Source organism: Notothenia rossii, assembly GCF_949606895.1.
Source record: "Notothenia rossii genome assembly, chromosome: 1".
Lineage (NCBI taxonomy): Eukaryota > Metazoa > Chordata > Actinopteri > Perciformes > Nototheniidae > Notothenia > Notothenia rossii.
Genome location: NC_136912.1, coordinates 898,252 through 916,859, shown reverse-complemented (window position 1 = coordinate 916,859; position 18,608 = coordinate 898,252). Strand labels below are relative to the sequence as shown.

General features: G+C 40.9%; 2 protein-coding genes across 4 annotated transcripts in view; one reads left to right on the top strand and one right to left on the bottom strand.

Annotated features, from left to right (window-relative positions):
• Positions 1-7: 7 nt before the first annotated feature.
• cbx6a (chromobox homolog 6a) lies at positions 8-11,505 on the bottom strand. Its single transcript, XM_079662429.1, has 4 exons — positions 11,165-11,505; positions 5,951-5,994; positions 5,751-5,816; positions 8-1,478 (listed from the first exon to the last, which is right to left on the bottom strand). The coding sequence occupies exons 1-4, from the start codon at positions 11,231-11,233 to the stop codon at positions 1,385-1,387; spliced, it is 273 nt and encodes a 90-aa protein (XP_079518555.1). The 5' UTR covers positions 11,234-11,505; the 3' UTR covers positions 8-1,384.
• A 1,792-nt stretch (positions 11,506-13,297) lies between these two features.
• pla2g6 (phospholipase A2, group VI (cytosolic, calcium-independent)) overlaps positions 13,298-18,608 on the top strand; it is a 37,116-nt gene continuing 31,805 nt past the window's right edge. For all 3 annotated transcript variants that reach the window (XM_079655594.1, XM_079655593.1, XM_079655592.1), the window contains exons 1-2: positions 13,298-13,447; positions 16,636-16,856. In XM_079655594.1, the coding sequence (XP_079511720.1) occupies positions 16,642-16,856 (215 nt within the window). In that variant the 5' untranslated portion in view covers positions 13,298-13,447; positions 16,636-16,641. The remainder of the gene's footprint in view (positions 13,448-16,635; positions 16,857-18,608) is intronic.

Here is an 18,608-nt window from a genome sequence, read left to right as displayed (position 1 = left end):
AAGTCCGAGTCACCTAAGAAGAGTCCAAGTCAAGTCCGAGTCATCATTACCTATGTTCGAGTCCGAGTCCAAGTCTGAGTCACCTAAGAAGAGTCCAAGTCAAGTCCGAGTCACAAGTCTTCATGTATTAACCTTCGTAGATATATGTGTTGAAATGTAGCTGCTCCTCTACATTGCTTTTATCCTGTCATGTTATACTAATCTGTCTATTGAACTGCTGTGAAGCAAGTTTGGCTACAATTCTTGTAATAGGTGCTATACAAATATAAAGCTTATTATTATTATACTAATATTGATATTATTATTTTTATCGTAAATGACTTAATATGTCTAACAATATTTTCAATGAGTTACCTTTTAGAGAAGTGATTATATGTGTATGCCAATATTTTCCTATGGTAAAGTTTTCGTTTTGCACTTTTATTTTGATAGTAATAAGATCGGGACTCTTATTTTGAAGGAAATTTTACTGGTTAAATCGGATTACTGAAAAAGATTGAGCCCAGAAAGCACATGGCTACTTAGCATTCAAAATGACGTCATTCTGCATCTTAAGTAGCCATGTGCTTTCGTGTTATCGGCTGAATCTTTATTTATTGATTAGATCACGTTACTCTGATGATAGTGTTCAAGACAGCCTATATGTCTGAACTCCATCCTTAGAGTAATGTGTTACGGAGCCTCCTCTTCAATATTGTTTCCACATAACGAGTATGTTGCGCTGCTCTTTTCCAATGTGGAAGCAGAATGTGCGAAAGCATACAGCACGATGCGGGGTGTGTCTCTTGACATTTCTAGACAGGAATATCGGGGCCCAGTCCGTGAACTCGCCTCGCAAGTGCACACGCCAGGATAGAGGACATCTGACTTCAGAGAAAACTTGCTCGAGTCCGAGTCCAAGTCAGAGCGTCAATGTACAAGTCGATTCCGAGTCATCGTGGGGGGAAAAATTCAGGAGACCGAGTCCGAGTCCAAGTCAACGTACGCGAGAATTCACGAGTCCAAGTCCGAGTCGCGTCAATCAGTGCGCGCGTCCGAGTCGAGTCACGAGTCCTGAAACCGGCACTCGAGTCCAGGACTCGAGTACCCCAACTCTGAATTATACAAATAAAGATAATTCAAGTGGTGCTTCCTCCAGTCTGAGCACTGAAGACAAACCTCTAAAAAGTACCCAGAACATGAGAAAATATTTAAAAAGCACCAGTACAAACTGGAGCAATGCACAAAGTTATCAAATAAATAAATAAGCATTGCTTCCACTGTGTGATGCTGGTTAAAACCACAACTTATGTTATATATGTGCAAGCTGAATTGTAAATAAAATGACCCAAAGACACTTCGGGTGGTGCTGTTGTATTAATGAGATATCTTTCATGGATGAACGTTAAATAAAGCTGTAGAAAAACTGAACCTTCATGGACTGTTTTTTGGGTTTTGGTCCTCGTTTCTTCGGCCCGAGGATCTCCCTCTCCCGTTCCCTGTAAACAAACAGGTAAATACAAAAGACACAATGAGAGGTAATAAAACAGATGGGTGTAAGATGTAAGAAGTGCAGTCAGATTTTCCGTCACCTGACCAGTTTAGTTTGATGAGTCTTTTTAGTTCTCTCTGTTTTAAACCGCAGTTCCTCTCAGCGGGCAGCACAAGGCTTTTCAAGTCTCTCTATGACAGACATGAAAGACTTGCCGTGTTCATTTTGGCAGCTATTTTTGATTTAGTCTTTAGACGAAAATGGTTATTAGTTTTCGTCACATTTTAGTCCTTTTCATCCTTCACAGTTTTAGTCGATGAAAAATCATTACATTTTAGTCAAAACTAATTCAGTTAGACAAATACAGGAATCTGAAATTGGAATCAAGGTGACAGCATCAAGTGTTGAAATTCGAAAAGCAACATTTCACTCTCTTAACACTTTACTTGTGTAATATATCTAGGGATAGGTATCTTTAAGGTTTTTAACGGTACTACTAAAAATCTGTGTCCACGCCGCTGCAGGGTGTCTGTTAGGCCCGCCCCCGCACACAGAGAGAGAGAGTGAGGCCCGCCCCCCACACAGAGAGAGAGAGAGAGTGAGGCCCACCCCCCACACAGAGAGAGAGAGAGAGTGAGGCCCACCCCCCACACAGAGAGAGAGAGAGTTAGGCCCACCCCCCACACAGAGAGAGAGAGAGAGAGTGAGGCCCACCCCCCACACAGAGAGAGAGAGAGAGTTAGGCCCGCCCCCGCACACAGAGAGAGAGAGTGAGGCCCGCCCCCCACACAGAGAGAGAGAGAGAGTGAGGCCCACCCCCCACACAGAGATAGAGAGTGAGGCCCACCCCCCACACAGAGAGAGAGAGAGAGTTAGGCCCCACCCCCCACACACACAGAGAGAGAGAGAGAGAGAGAGAGAGAAAGAGAGTTAGGCCCACCCCCCACACAGAGAGAGAGAGAGAGTTAGGCCCCACCCCCCACACACACAGAGAGAGAGAGAGAGAGAGAGAAAGAGAGTTAGGCCCCACCCCCCACACACACACAGAGAGAGTTAGGCCCACCCCCCACACACACAGAGAGAGAGAGACAGAGAGAGAGAAAGAGAGTTAGGCCCCACCCCCCACACACACACAGAGAGAGTTAGGCCCACCCCCCACACAGAGAGAGAGTTAGGCCCACCCCCCACACAGAGAGAGAAAGAGTTAGGCCCCCCCCACACAGAGAGAGAGAGAGTTAGGCCCCGCCCCCAAACAGAGAGAGAGTTAGGCCCCACCCCCCACACACACAGAGAGAGAGTTAGGCCCACCCCCGCACACACAGAGAGAGTTAGGTCCACCCCCCACACAGAGAGAGTTAGGCCCGCCCCCACACACAGAGAGAGAGAGTTAGGCCCCACCCCCCACACACACAGAGAGAGTTAGGCCCACCCCCGCACACACAGAGAGAGTTAGGCCCTGCCCTCCACACAGAGAGAGTTAGGCCCCGCCCCCAACACAGAGAGAGAGAGAGTTAGGCCCCACAGCTCGTCATCGTCTCGTCTTAGTCATTGACGAACATTTTTCATCATAGTTTTCGTTGACGAAATGAACACTGAAGACTTGAGCTAAGATGGAGGTTTCACAATCAGGAAGAGGAATGTAGAGACACTCAAAGCATATTATGTAAACTGAAGAAAACGTACTTCAGCGTCAAGCAAGTAAGACTTTCTTTGATACCACTTGGAATTAAATATAATAATAACTCTACACTTGATTGAGATCTGCAGGACTTTCATGCAGGAGAGGTTTGTCAGAAAAAAAGGATTCATTAAATACAACTTGTATTAGTATGTTTACGAGCTTTGGAAGACTGTTATTTGGTATATATTGATTGTTGTGCTTTTATTTATGTCTTTAATGTGTGTTAGGGATGGGAATTTGAAAGCAAATGTATATTAGAATATTCGATCCCCAAAAAAACTGTTAACCGAAATGTACATATCCTATAAAAAGAAAACAATGTGGGAAATAAAAAATAAATACATGTTCAAATAAGTATAGAAACTAAGTTTAATTTGCCAAATGTATTGAACTGGTGATCACAGTTTGAACAGTTGACAGCTATAGGCCGACAGCTTTCAGGCTTAAAACATCACTTGGTTTTTAAATGAAAGAGGGATCAAACACGAACAACATAATGGGTCAGGGTAACGTAACCCGTGACAACAGAGATCAACAACCTGTAACAGGGCTATGCACAGAATGCAGCTATTCAATACTCATTCTTCTTTAAGAATATGAGCATGTCTACTCAGGGGAGAGGCGATTCACAATCAGGCCAGCTGTAGAGCAGACCCTCTCAGCTGGGATCTGGGCATAAGATGAGGTTTGAGTCTGCGTGCTCTGCGTGCAGGGAGGGGCAGCAGCCATAGCATTAGCTAGAACTAGATCTGATGGATTTGGACATAAACGCGAGTGAAGTCTAACCGGACGAGAGAGAGATCAGCACCTGCAGCTCTGCCCGCTGTGAGGGACCGGTGAGCGGAGCAACACACACCTTTAGACCTAACACACTCAGCTATGGCACTGTCGTATACATTGAATTATTCCATTTGATCGTACAGTATGTAATCAGGTTAGGCACCCCTCCCAAAAATATATATACACTGAACAAAAATATAAACGCAACACTTTTGTTTTTGCTCCCATTTTTCATGAGATGAACTCAAAGATCTAAAACATTTTCTACATACACAAAATAACCATTTCTCTCAAATATTGTTCAGAAATCTGAAAAGATGTGTGATAGTGAGCACTTCTCCTTTGCTGAGATAATCCATCCCACCTCACAGGTGTGGCATATCAAGATGCTGATTAGACAGCATGATTATTGCACAGGTGTGCCTTAGGCTGGCCACAATAAAAGGCCACTCTGAAACATGCAGTTTTGCTTTATTGGGGGGGTCTGGGGGGGTCCGAAAACCAGTCAGTATCTGGTGTGAGGGTTAGGGTTAGGGTAATGTTGTGAATCGAGTGGCCTGTGTTCATCATCCATAACATACGCCTGCCCATACCATAACCCCACCACCACCATGGGCCACTCGATTCACAACATTACCCTAACCCTAACCCTCACACCAGATACTGACTGGTTTTCGGACCCCCCCAGACCCCCCCAATAAAGCAAAACTGCACGTTTCAGAGTGGCCTTTTATTGTGGCCAGCCTAAGGCACACCTGTGCAATAATCATGCTGTCTAATCAGCATCTTGATATGCCACACCTGTGAGGTGGGATGGATTATCTCGGCAAAGGAGAAGTGCTCACTATCACAGATCTTTTCAGATTTGTGAACAATATTTGAGAGAAATGGTTATTTTGTGTTTATAGAAAATGTTTTAGATCTTTGAGTTCATCTCATGAAAAATGGGAGCAAAAACAAAAGTGTTGCGTTTATATTTTTGTTCAGTGTATATATATTCGAATATTCGATTAATCATTCCCATCCCATACGTATACATGTGTGTGTTGATTATGTATATACATATTTTTATACATATTTATTTATACTCTGGATTGTGGGAAAGGGTATTTCGATCTCTCTGTCTGTACACACAAACTGAAAGATTTGATTTTGAGATTGAATTAAAGGGGACCTATCCTGCAAAATGCACTTTTGTACGTCTTGTATACATGAACATGTGTCCCCGGTGTTCCAGGGAACTCACCAAGTGTCAGAAAACACAACCCTCTCTATTTTCCTCCATACCCAAATCTCTTAAAAAGGGGCTGCAACGGATCTGATACAGACTGATCCAGATTTGAACACTTCTATGACGTCACAGAAGTGGCGCTACGGCTATTGGGCCAACTCCACCAATCAGGAGGAGGCAGCCACGGACATTGCCGTTGGAAAGCGCTGGAGACGCTGTAGTACATATGCCAGGCCTGTAGATGGTGCTGTTCTCACAGAATCAGCCCATGATGCAAAGACAGTGTTACATTGAGCGAAATGAGGAATGGCTAAAATGCATGATCTGTTTGGTATTTTGAAAAATAAAAAGTATAAATATGCCTTATATAGATATGGTCCCACACTATGTTATTTAAATATAGCATGATAGGTCCCCTTTAAGGCAATTAATTCCTATTTAAGTCTTTGCTTTAGTGCAGTTTAATACTTTTTAGGATACACAAGAAAGAACCCCTTAATGACGATCCCTCACTCTGTGCAGAACTAGACTTCTTTTTTGCACACGATAAATAAACTCTTATTCACACATAAAGCCGCTTTACTCACTTTCGCTCGAAGCCCAGTATCAGCCTGTCATCCAGAATGTTCTCCTCTGGCTCCCAGGTGCTGTGCCTGAGGAAACAAGGAGGAAGCGACATGAAGAAAACAACAGGAAGCATTTCAACAGAGAGGATTTCATCCATATTTTGAGTTTAGTGTGCAGGCATTAAAACATCAGAAAGAAAAGAGTGAGGAGCAGCTCTTACTTCATCGCCCATCCTTTCCATTTCACAAGGTACTCAAGTCTCGCCTGCAAGAAAACACAGATGTTTACAGGATTACAATGCTACATGACAACAAGAGACTCTACTTTAAAGAGTCCTCTCCTGCTGATGTTCAGATGTATATCAGTATGTAGTGTCTCTACTTTAAAGAGTCCTCTCCTGCTGATGTTCAGGGGCCGTATTCACAAAGGATCTTAGGGCTAAAAGTAGCTCCAAACTGGCGAATTTAGGAAAAACTCCTAAGCATAATGTGCGTGTCAGTTTTAATTTAGGACTCCTAATTTTATTCACTAAGAGCAATTCACAAAGTGTTTTAGGCCTAAAAGTAGCTCCTAAGTTTAGGAGAGCTTAAAAGTCCTCGAGAGGACTCCTAACTCAGTAAGACCTATTCACAAAGAATCTGAAAATGGCTGCGAGACGAAATGTTTTGGAGACAATGGAAGACTGTGAATTGATCAAGAGATATGACTAAATCGTGAGGGTATCAAACTTGTTGTGGAATTAGTGCGGGATGCAATAACATCCCCGACTAACAGGAATAACCCGATTAGTCCGGAAATAAAATATTTGGCAACACTACGATATTTAGCAACAGGGAAAAATGCAACTTTGGTATGCCGACGATTTAGGAATATCGCAACCATCAGTCAGCCGTGCCATAAACCAAACCATCAACGCGCTCTCTAGACCACATATCATTCAACAGTTTATCCGGTTTCCTTTGGACAATCAACAACTACACAGGAGCAAAGCCAACTTCATGGCAATTGCAGGTATGCCCGGTGCGGCACCTCTTTTCACCCTCTGTCTGAAACCAGAGCCCAGAGCTGCTCTGATTGGTTAGCTGGCCGGCTCTGTTGTGATTGGTCAACCAGCTTAGAGATGTCCCGTTCCTTTAGCCTATCACGTTCAATGTGTTGGAGCGCTAGCCAATAGGAGCGCGAGTTTTACATAGTGATGTCACTATGTTCTAGGAGTAAACAAAGGAGCGTAACTTGAATATATTTCAACGTATAAATGTCAGTTTATGTACATTTCTCCTCTATGATCCCATTCTCCTTAAAGTCCATCAAGGTTACGCTGATCAGCTGCTTGATTGATAAATAATATGCTGTGCATTCGGGGTACTTTCATATAAATGACATGTATTCTGTTCATTTGACTTCACTACCATTGGATTGGATTTGAGGAATATGTGTTTGTGAACGTAAAGATGCACTGAAGGTTATTAGACTATGAGCACAACTGATGTTACTATGATTAACAGCACAATACTAAGGAAACACCTCATTATATATTCATCTACATTTTTAAAAGTGTTTAAGATACGAGGGACCCCTGATGTGAGCGACCGATCACAGATATCCATCATGAAAGGCCATTGCAGCGAGTGTGTGAACCTCAGAGATGTTATTCCTGCTTTTATGCTGGATAACAAAAGGAGGGGTTCATCTGAAGGTCCAGCAGGAAGCTCAGGAGGCCTGCTGGTTAACTACCGGACACTTAAAGTGGAACACGCCATGATTTATAGGCTCTTTCTTTCCCAGAATGCAAACCATGCAGCGTGCAGTTCTCAAATCGAGGCAGGAGGCTTTCCTGTGAGCGGCTGCCTTTTGTTCCGTCCCAGCATTAAACCTTTATATCACACCTGTCTTCTTCTATTGTTTTTCTGTACCCTTGCCTCTTTAATGACTGTTTTAATTATATGTAATTGTCCTTTTCCAATGGGTGTCTTTGCGCTTTAATGTTGTTGAAGTTGTAAACCACTTAGAGTTGCCATGCCATACTAAACTGTTAAAACACATGCAGTTTTTTCCAGAAATGCGGGGAATAAAAACTGCATGTATTTTAACAGTTAAAGACCCAGTGAAGTGTGCACCTGTGCATGATCTGTTATGCTAATACGTATAGTAATGACCAAAATTGTCCATTGGAACCCATATCAAAAGATGTTGGAATAGCAACGAATTTGACGAGTTTTGAATTTTCCGGGGAAATCTGCAGTCGACCTTCGCCTTCGTGGGCGTGGCTTGCGATCTACTGCGTGACGTCACGAGATGGACGCCGCCGCACTGTTTACATTCACCACCGTTCATTTTTTCTCTTTTTCAAAGTCGAATTTCTCAACGTTTTTGAGCTAGTATTTTCCTGGAAAGTGTGTCGGAGTCGACTGGAAGTGATTGCCAATCGAGAAAACCTGACAATGGAGGCGACAGTGAAGAAAGAGGGATGAAAAACACAGAGGAAACGATGCATTGCCGCTGGCTGTAGTAATGTCAAGTCTGCCGAAGTGGCGATGTTTCTGTTCCCAAAAGATGAAGGTGAGCCTGGCTGGTGTCATTGTTTCGTAGATTCTTTGATTGATCATGATAAATAAAGGCCACTGGTCGATTCGAGAGAGAGAGAAAGAGAGACTGACAGAGTTACAGGGTTGTCGTTAGCATCTGGTGCTAGCTCGGAGCTAACGGAGATTAGCTGTTTCAACAATAAGGAGAGGGAGAGTGCTCTCCTGTGGGACTGAGAGAGCTAACGTCAGCTCAGGGAGGTAAACTGTAGCCTAAGTTATCTCAGTGGGTTTGGTCATCTATGTAAACTAATATTTCCATCTATGTAATATTAGTTGTATAAAATAGGTTAAGAAATCCTTCCAATGTTTTTTGATTATTGAAATATATGTTTCATATGAGTGTTGAGAGCTGTATCCATAAATCTCTTAATGTTGCCCTCAAAGTGCACCAGATTGATCACTTTCCTCATCTATCCTGTCCGAAAAGCTGTCCAAATCAATCATTTCTCTCACACTAGTATCACTTTCCAGAGTCTCCGCCATGTTTACAATCGCAACTGGGTACATCTTGTGACGTCACAGCCACTATCGTCTGCAACTTCCGTTAGGCTCAGACGGCAAAATTAATAATTCATTAATTCATTAATTATGAATTATTAAAAATTATTTTAGCCATGAACAGGCACAATGATATGTAAGGAATGAAACTGCCATTTCATTTTGGTGCAAAAACATGCACTTCACTGGGTCTTTAAGTAGTTAAACACCTCTAGTCTTCTGCAAAACACTTCTTTGAAATCAATGCTGACAGTCCGTTACCAACGTCTTATCATAGCAGCTTTGTGTGTTATACCTGTCTTACCATCTTGTTTTTAATTATTTTTCCATGGCTCTTTAATGACTGTTTTAATTGTATGTAGGTTTCTTTGCACTTTGTTGAGATGTTCTTGAACTTGTAAACCACTTTAAATTGCCTTGTTTTTTAAATACGCGATATATAAATAAACGTGCATTGCCACATCATACTAAACTGGTCCAACACACGTTTTTATTCTCCATATCTTGGGGGGGAACTGCAGGTCTGCTGCAAAACTCACTTCTTTTAATTCAATTAAATCAAATAACAGTAAAGTCTTACCACAGAAACTTTGAAGGTTTTATTCATCTTTAGCTTGTCATGCTGGCATTAATGGAATACTGCAAGATTATATACATTTCCATTCATGGCCCCTGTATCCTGCATCCCTATATGCGACTGAAATGTATTTATTAAACATTTGAAAGGAAGTTAGGCATCGTATCTTTGGTGGTAAATATATATAAAAGTGCCTCAAACTGTGGAACTAATACCTGTTGAAGATATGTTTTGATATAGAGCCTTTTCTTATTAAGCTCCAATTTTGTGGAATCAGCTTCCAGTTTGTGTTCGGGCGGCAGACACCCTATCCGTTTTTAAGAGTGCGCTTAAGACCTTCCTTTTTGATAAAGCTTATAGTTAGGGCTGATTAGATTCAGCCCCTAGTTTTGCTGATATAGGCTTAGTTTGTCGGGGGACATCTTACTTCTTCCTTCTCTCTGTCTATACCTGTGTACTCTCATGTTCCGATTAACCCAGCTTCCCCAAATTTCTTTCTTTTTGGTGTCTATGTACGCCGGGATCCGGAGTCATGGATGATCCTGTTGCTGTGGTCCTGGATCATAAGTCCTGGATGGATATCCTCGTGGATTCATCTTCTTATTATACACACATGCATTTCCAAACATTTGGTCTATCTATGTTGTAAATGTATTATCTTTTCAATTTACACACGGCATCTATTGCACGTCTGTCCGTCCTGGGAGAGGGATCCCTCCTCTGTTGCTCTCCCTGAGGTTTCTCCATGTTCCCCTTTAAATTGTGGGCTTTCTCTGGAAGTTTTTCCTTGTACGATGTGAGGGTCTAAGGACAGAGGGTCTAAGGACAGAGGGTCTGAGGACAGAGGGTCTGAGGACAGAGGGTGTCGTATTGTCATACTGATATTCTGTACAAACTGTGAAGTCCACTGAGACAAATGTAACATTTGTGATATTGGGCTATATAAATAAACATTGATTGATTGATTGATATATTCATTTAAATACGAGTTTGTTTTTGTTATGTTCAAATTTCTTTTAGTAGCAGGTCGGTCTAATTCAAGGACCGTGCATACAAATACATTCATCTTAGAAAAGAGAAGAGATTATAGCTCATTTCCATCTGCAGTCCTCAGGCAGGTACACAACAACCAATACAGCCTACAAACATTGCATACTCTCTATCACACAAACAATTATGAAACGGATTCAAGTTCAGGTCTTTAAAGTTAAAATATAAAATGTACAATACATTTCAATTGAAAAACTCAGATTACAGTGTGATTCATGTTTGCAATATCCAATGTTTGCACCATGAGCGAAAGAGTGAAAGTCAGTGCAGGTTTTATTACGTCTATTATTGTGTATTTGCATTGTTATTGTTTAGATTTCATAGTGTGCATTCTCTATAATATATATTGTTCTACTGTTGATATAACTGTTTTGGATACTGAGGCAATAAAGTGCCTTAAACTGTGGTACTAATAACTATTGTAGATAATGCGGATATTTTTGATATATATACTTTTAAATATGAGCTGCAGCCTTCATATATCTTCTTCTATTACATGTTAGTGAGCTATGCATTACACAGTTCAACATTACTTAATAAATAAACCTGTTTCTGACTAGCCTAGCCTGGTTAGCTTATGTTAGCTCCTGTTAGCATAGTGAAGGCATTCACCCAGGCCTCCGCAGCAAGGAGACGACCCTGTGGCCGGTTAGCAGAGCCTATTGCCGGGTAACAGATCCATCATCTACCGGAGAAAGACCCACAAGAGGCGGCGGAGGCTCACCTGTCGGATGCGGCGTTTCAGGATCGCTTCGGCGGCGAAAACTCGATCTCCCTTCGCCGAGAGCTCCATGTTCTCTGAGCCCGGAGAGAAGTGCTCTGATACCCGGGGAACCGTGTGTCTGTGTACCGCTGCACACACACACACACGTACACACACGTACACGCACACGTACACACACACGGACACACACTCTCACAACACACACACACGCACACACACATACACACGCACACACACATACACACACATTAAAAACTACTCTGTTTTTCTCCAGATTCGTAGACTCTTACTGAAAACTAGATTGGGTCTTTATTATCATTTTGAAAAAAGGTAGTCAGAATCTAAAATGTACTAAATCTAAAATGTACACTGTAGACACTCACACACACACACGCACACGCACACACACACACACACACACACACACACACACACAGTCTGACATTTATGCAGATTTCTTGGGATTTTTTTGTCTTTTTAAAACCACACTTACACTACACTACACACACACACACACACACACACACACACACACACACACACACACACACACACACACACACACACACACACACACACACACACACACACACACACACACACACACACACTGTCACGTGGCCGGGTTCAGCCCTCTTTTGTCGTCCTGGCAACACTGAAGACTCTCACGACTCAAAGTATTATTTATTATTATTATTATTTAATATTATTATTATTATTATTAGTAGTAGTAGTAGTAGTAGTAGTAGTACCATATTACACAGATTGGTATACTAGGGTATTATATTTTATTCTGTATAATTTACAAAGTTTTAATGAAAATATGTAAATATATATTTTTAAATGTTTAATGTTTATCTTTATTACAGTATTATTATTATTATAAGATATTTTCCCTTTTCCATATAATTGAGTGCAATGGGCTTCCTTCCATAGTAAGTAACGGTCTCTCAGGGCTTTCCAGTCGTACATCCATGTTTCCAGTGTCAAAACATCCCGAGCATCTCCCATGTGTTAAGCCCCGCCCATTTCACCTAGCAACCGTCCGGATCCCTGAGCTCTGATTGGATCAACCAGTTAGTATATCAAGTAAATAATGACTTATGTCTGAAAATAATGACTTATGTCTGAAAATAATGACTTATGTCTCAAAATAACGACTTATGTCTCAAAATAAAGACCTAGTATGTCAATATAATAACTTGGTTTTTAAAATAATTAGTAAATATCTCAAAATAACGAGTAAATAGCTAAACAAATAATGACTTATTTCTCAAAATAATGACTTATAATCACTTATTTCTTAAAATAATGACTTATTTCTCAACATAATGGGTAAATATCACAAAATAATGATTTATTCCTCAAAATAATGACTTAGCATGTCAAAAGGATGACTTCTGTCTGAAAATAATGACACCATTTATAGAAAATTTGACTTATGAGGTACTAGGGCATTATTTAACAATCCAAGTCATTTTTTGTTAAAGCTTTGTCAATATTTACGACATTATTTAGAGATAGTGACTTAACATGAGTTACTATCTCTAAATAATGCCGTTAATATAGGGAGTGTGTGTGTGTGTGTGTGTGTGTGTGTGTGTGTGTGTGTGTGTGTGTGTGTGTGTGTGTGTGTGTGTGTGTGTGTGTGTGTGTGTGTGTGTGTGTGTGTGTGTGGTGTGTGAGTGCAGCGGTACACAGACACAGGGTTCCCCGGGTATCAGAGCACCTACTGTTTAATGAACAGGTTCTTCCCCTCCGCTACCGGCCTCTAAGGCCCGGCCCCCGCTGACACTTTACCTCTGCCACATCATAGACTATACTGCATTACATTAATTCACACAATGTTCATACTCCTTTCTGCACATATTCTTATTTCACATTTCATAGTTTATATTCTCAAATGCATTCATAGCATTCTATTTCCATGTAAATTAGTGCTTTATTTAATTTGTATTGCTTTATTTTATTACGGTGTAAAATATTTTGTGTTTTATATTAGATTTCTTGTTTTTTTATATTTTATGTATGCACCATGACATCAAGTCAAATTCCTAGTATGTGCGAACCGAACCTACCTGGCAATAAACCTGTTTCTGATTCTGATTCTGATTATAGTTTGTTTGTCGTCCTTGTATTAAGCCCCGCCCTTTTCACCTAGCAACCGTCCGGAAACCTGAGCTCTGATTGGATGAAGCGCACGTCAGTCACGATCAGCAGGCAGTTCGGTTGCAGTGTGTTGGTGGTTGATGTGTCAGGAGTCAGTGCGCAGAGAACAGAAGGGTAAGAATGGACTCAAAACAGCAAGTTAATGCGATTAGCTTCACACAAAATATAGATAACTGTAGTAAAAATACTCAGAATAATATATTTGTTGAATTTCAAAAATATATACGGTGTTTGTCTGACCGTTTTAAACCATCTCTTTGGTATCAATGTGGTTGTGAACTCGTGAGCAGCATGAATGGAGACACTTGTTTACGTTCTTATTTTGTATTATTTAGCTTTTTGTACTTGTTTGACATTGTATTGAGGACTGGCTTCAGTTTGCATCGTCACTACTTGTCCTAGGGAGTGAGGGTTAAACTGTGCAGCTCATCTGCTAACTGTCAACTGCTTTAATTAGCTTAATCACAAGCTAATGTGCTAATAAAAATAACACTACATTGATTACCGGAGGGGGGGAAGTACTCAGATCTGCAGTCAAAGTAGAAGTACTCAGATCTTGTACTTGTGTAAAAGTAGAAGTACTCAGGTCTTGTACTTGAGTAAAAGTAGAAGTACTCAGATCTGGAGTCAAAGTAGAAGTACTCAGATCTTGTACTTGAGTAAAAGTAGAAGTACTCAGATCTTGTACTTGAGTAAAAGTAGAAGTACTCAGATCTTGTACTTGAGTAAAAGTAGAAGTACACAGATCTTGTGTAAAAGTAGAAGTACTCAGATCTTGTACTTGAGTAAAAGTAGAAGTACTCAGATCTTGTACTTGAGTAAAAGTAGAAGTACACAGATCTTGAGTAAAAGTAGAAGTACTCAGATCTTGTACTTGAGTAAAAGTACTCAGATCTTTTACTACATGATTTACTTCCAGCACTAAAATGAAAGTGAAAATAAATCAGCATTAAAATGAGCTCAAAGAACCGAACGTAGAAGTACTCATTCTGATCAACAAAATAAAAATATACTACATTATTAATGATGCATTTGTGTGTTAATGCGATAATACTGCTTTCCTGAGAGATGATGTTCTGTCTCTGAGGATAGAATAGTATTAATGTTGACACCAGCCTACATATAAAGATCATCATCAAAACGGACCATGACTTCTGCTTTTAGGATCATTCTTTATTGTGTTTCCTGTCGTTTGACCCTCTTATTTGTTGTTAATGTACCGAGTTACTTAATAACGGTCTGTGGTCTATTCATATTTGTTCTGTTGATAGTGTCTGTATTAAACTGTATATTTTATACCTGTATTCAATTTCTATACTGCTGTTAAATAATGTGTATACCTCCTTATAGTGTTCATCGTGTATACATCGGTTTGTTTGTATCCGTCACATGTGTATACAGTATATACTTTATATTATACTTGAATAACTCTGCACTTTCTGCTTGTTGTGCACTTCTGGTTAGATGCTAAATGCTTTTCTTTGTCTTCGTACTCGTGCAATGACAATACAAATACTTTTAGGTTCATTTACATTGTGCGACCCCTCCTCACTCTCTCTGTTTGTTATTTTGGTGTTGCTTTTCTGTCTTTCCCCCCCTTTATTTCTGAGTGAACTGAGTGACTCTCAGAGGTGGGAGTAGTGCAGCACAAAAATGTTGAACACAAATACCTGTACTTTCTACTTCTTACATGTTGAACTCAAATACCTGTACTTTCTACTTCTTACATGTTGAACACAAATACCTGTACTTTCTACTTCTTACATGTTGAACACAAATACCTGTACTTTCTACTTCTTACATGTTGAACTCAAATACCTGTACTTTCTACTTCTTACATGTTGAACTCAAATACCTGTACTTTCTACTTCTTACATGTTGAACACAAATACCTGTACTTTCTACTTCTTACATGTTGAACTCAAATACCTGTACTTTCTACTTCTTACATGTTGAACTCAAATACCTGAACTTTCTACTTCTTACATGTTGAACACAAATACCTGAACTTTCTACTTCTTACATGTTGAACTCAAATACCTGTACTTTCTACTTCTTACATGTTGAACACAAATACCTGAACTTTCTACTTCTTACATGTTGAACTCAAATACCTGTACTTTCTACTTCTTACATGTTGAACACAAATACCTGTACTTTCTACTTCTTACATGATGAACACAAATACCTGTACTTTCTACTTCTTACATGTTGAACACAAATACCTGTACTTTCTACTTCTTACATGTTGAACACAAATACCTGTACTTTCTACTTCTTACATGTTGAACTCAAATACCTGTACTTTCTACTTCTTACATGATGAACACAAATACCTGTACTTTCTACTTCTTACATGTTGAACACAAATACCTGTACTTTCTACTTCTTACATGATGAACACAAATACCTGTACTTTCTACTTCTTACATGTTGAACACAAATACCTGTACTTTCTACTTCTTACATGTTGAACTCAAATACCTGTACTTTCTACTTCTTACATGATGAACACAAATACCTGTACTTTCTACTTCTTACATGTTGAACACAAATACCTGTACTTTCTACTTCTTACATGTTGAACACAAATACCTGTACTTTCTACTCCTTACATGTTGAACACAAATACCTGTACTTTCTACTTCTTACATGTTGAACTCAAATACCTGTACTTTCTACTTCTTACATGTTGAACACAAATACCTGTACTTTCTACTTCTCACATGTTGAACACAAATACCTGTACTTTCTACTTCTTACATGTTGAACACAAATACCTGTACTTTCTACTTCTTACATGTTGAACTCAAATACCTGTACTTTCTACTTCTCTCATTTTCCAAACAGGCTGGTTCCTTTAGTCTGAATGTGTGTTTGGTGGCGTGATCATTATTATTTAGAGTCATTGCGTGCCTATTGATTTGAACACGATCCGTGTATCCATCATTTCCTGGTCTTCTCTAAAGAAGAGGGACCAATGGAAACGTTGTCATGTTGCCGTTGGTCACCATGGAAACATTCATTAGCTAACAATGACATTATTGTTCTATTAATATAAAGGGAGGTCAGGTACTCTTTAAAACAGCTGCTAGTTATGGGTACTTTTTACTGAAGTACATTTCAAAGCCTCTTTACTTTGACTTGAGGAAAGAGGTTTAGTCAGTACTTCTACTTTCACCAGAGTATTTTTAAACACGAGTATCTGAACTTCTACTTGAGTAAAGGATGTGTGAACTTGTGCCCTCTCTGGTGCCTCTCCATCACATTCTGTGACCCCTCTCTCTCTGTTTTGTCCCCAGGTGACGATGCAGTTTCTGGGCCGTCTGTTGGACACCGTGTCCTCGGTGTCGACCCTCTTCACGAACCCCTACCGGGTCCGGGATGTCCCGCTGTCAGACTATGGAGGAGGAGGGAAGGTTCTTCTGAAGACAGAGGGACGCATTGTGCTTTATAAAAACACCCAGTGCCAATCCTGGGACTGTCTGCTCATGATCCCCGAGACGCCCAACATGACCCTGAGGTCAGTGTGTACTTGTACTTTCACGATTGGTTGCTGATACAAAGGAAATTACCATATTTGGATCCGATGAGATTGTGCAGGAGAGACGGAGCTTTCCAACGATACCTCTGATGACATGGTGCAAACAGCGGGCGCGGTACTTTAAGTTACGTTAGAAAGCTAACTTTTGGTGAATTTAGGAGACATCTACGCAAATAGACAAACTATAGTAAAATAAACACCTAAATATGTATTTTGTACGTTTTCCTTCCGAAAGCTTGAAATAATTTTTTTTATGGAATCAAAATAGCACAACATATCAAAATTGACCAGTGCATAAAACACAATGTTTTTGCCTGCCGTGTCTCGCCTTAATGAGTGAGACACGGGGGAGTTGAGGATCTGTGGGGTTTGTATGTCGATGTATGGGAAACACTGTTATTTGTGTGACAATTCACTAACAACCAACCCCCCCCCCCCGTTGACAATTCACGTGAAGGGGGGTCGCCAGTCTCCGGCACAGTGATTTTGGGGGTCGCTGGCTGAAAAGTTTGGGAACCCCTGAACTAGTGCATCATTGTAATGTGAATATACGTGAAGTCATGTGACCGTGCTGTAGTTCCTTTATAGCCCAACATTAGCCACCTTTAGCTTAGCGGTGGTGACGTGAAGTCATGTGACCGTGCTGTAGTTCCTTTATAGCCCAACATTAGCCTCCTTTAGCTTAGCGGTGGTGACGTGAAGTCATGTGACCGTGCTGGAGTTCCTTTATAGCCCAACATTAGCCTCCTTTAGCTTAGCGCTGGTGAAGTGAAGTCATGTGACCGTGCTGTAGTTCCTTTATAGCCCAACATTAGCCTCCTTTAGCTTAGCGGTGGTGAAGTGAAGTCATGTGACCGTGCTGTAGTTCCTTTATAGCCCAACATTAGCCTCCTTTAGCTTAGCGGTGGTGACATGAAGTCATGTGACCGTGCTGTAGTTCCTTTATAGCCCAACATTAGCCTCCTTTAGCTTAGCGGTGGTGACGTGAAGTCATGCGACCGTGCTGTAGTTCCTTTATAGCCCAACATTAGCCTCCTTTAGCTTAGCGGTGGTGACGTGAAGTCATGTGACCGTGCTGTAGTTCCTTTATAGCCCAACATTAGCCTCCTTTAGCTTAGCGGTGGTGACGTGAAGTCATGTGACCGTGCTGTAGTTCCTTTATAGCCCAACATTAGCCTCCTTTAGCTTAGCGGTGGTGACGTGAAGTCATGTGACCGTGCTGTAGTTCCTTTATAGCCCAACATTAGCCTCCTTTAGCTTAGCGGTGGTGACGTGAAGTAATGTGACCGTGCTGTAGTTCCTTTATAGCCCAACATTAGCCACCTTTAGCTTAGCGGTGGTGACGTGAAGTCATGTGACCGTGCTGTAGTTCCTTTATAGCCCAACATTAGCCTCCTTTAGCTTAGCGGTGGTGAGTTGAAGTCATGTGACCGTGCTCTAGTTCCTTTATAGCCCAACATTAGCCACCTTTAGCTTAGCGGTGGTGACGTGAAGTCATGTGACCGTGCTGTAGTTCCTTTATAGCCCAACATTAGCCTCCTTTAGCTTAGCGGTGGTGACGTGAAGTCATGTGACCGTGCTGTAGTTCCTTTATAGCCCAACATTAGCCTCCTTTAGCTTAGCGGTGGTGACGTGAAGTCATGTGACCGTGCTGTAGTTCCTTTATAGCCCAACATTAGCCTCCTTTAGCTTAGCGGTGGTGACGTGAAGTAATGTGACCGTGCTGTAGTT

Bases quoted from the DNA above. Each gene is read 5' to 3' on its own strand.
- cbx6a (XM_079662429.1), bottom strand. From the start codon at position 11,233: ATGGAGCTCTCGGCGAAGGGAGATCGAGTTTTCGCCGCCGAAGCGATC. The intron at 5,995-11,164 runs GTGAGCCTCCGC...GTTTTCTTGCAG, and splicing joins TGAAACGCCGCATCCGACAG to GCGAGACTTGAGTACCTTGT. The intron at 5,817-5,950 runs GTAAGAGCTGCT...TTGTTTCCTCAG, and splicing joins TGGAAAGGATGGGCGATGAA to GCACAGCACCTGGGAGCCAG.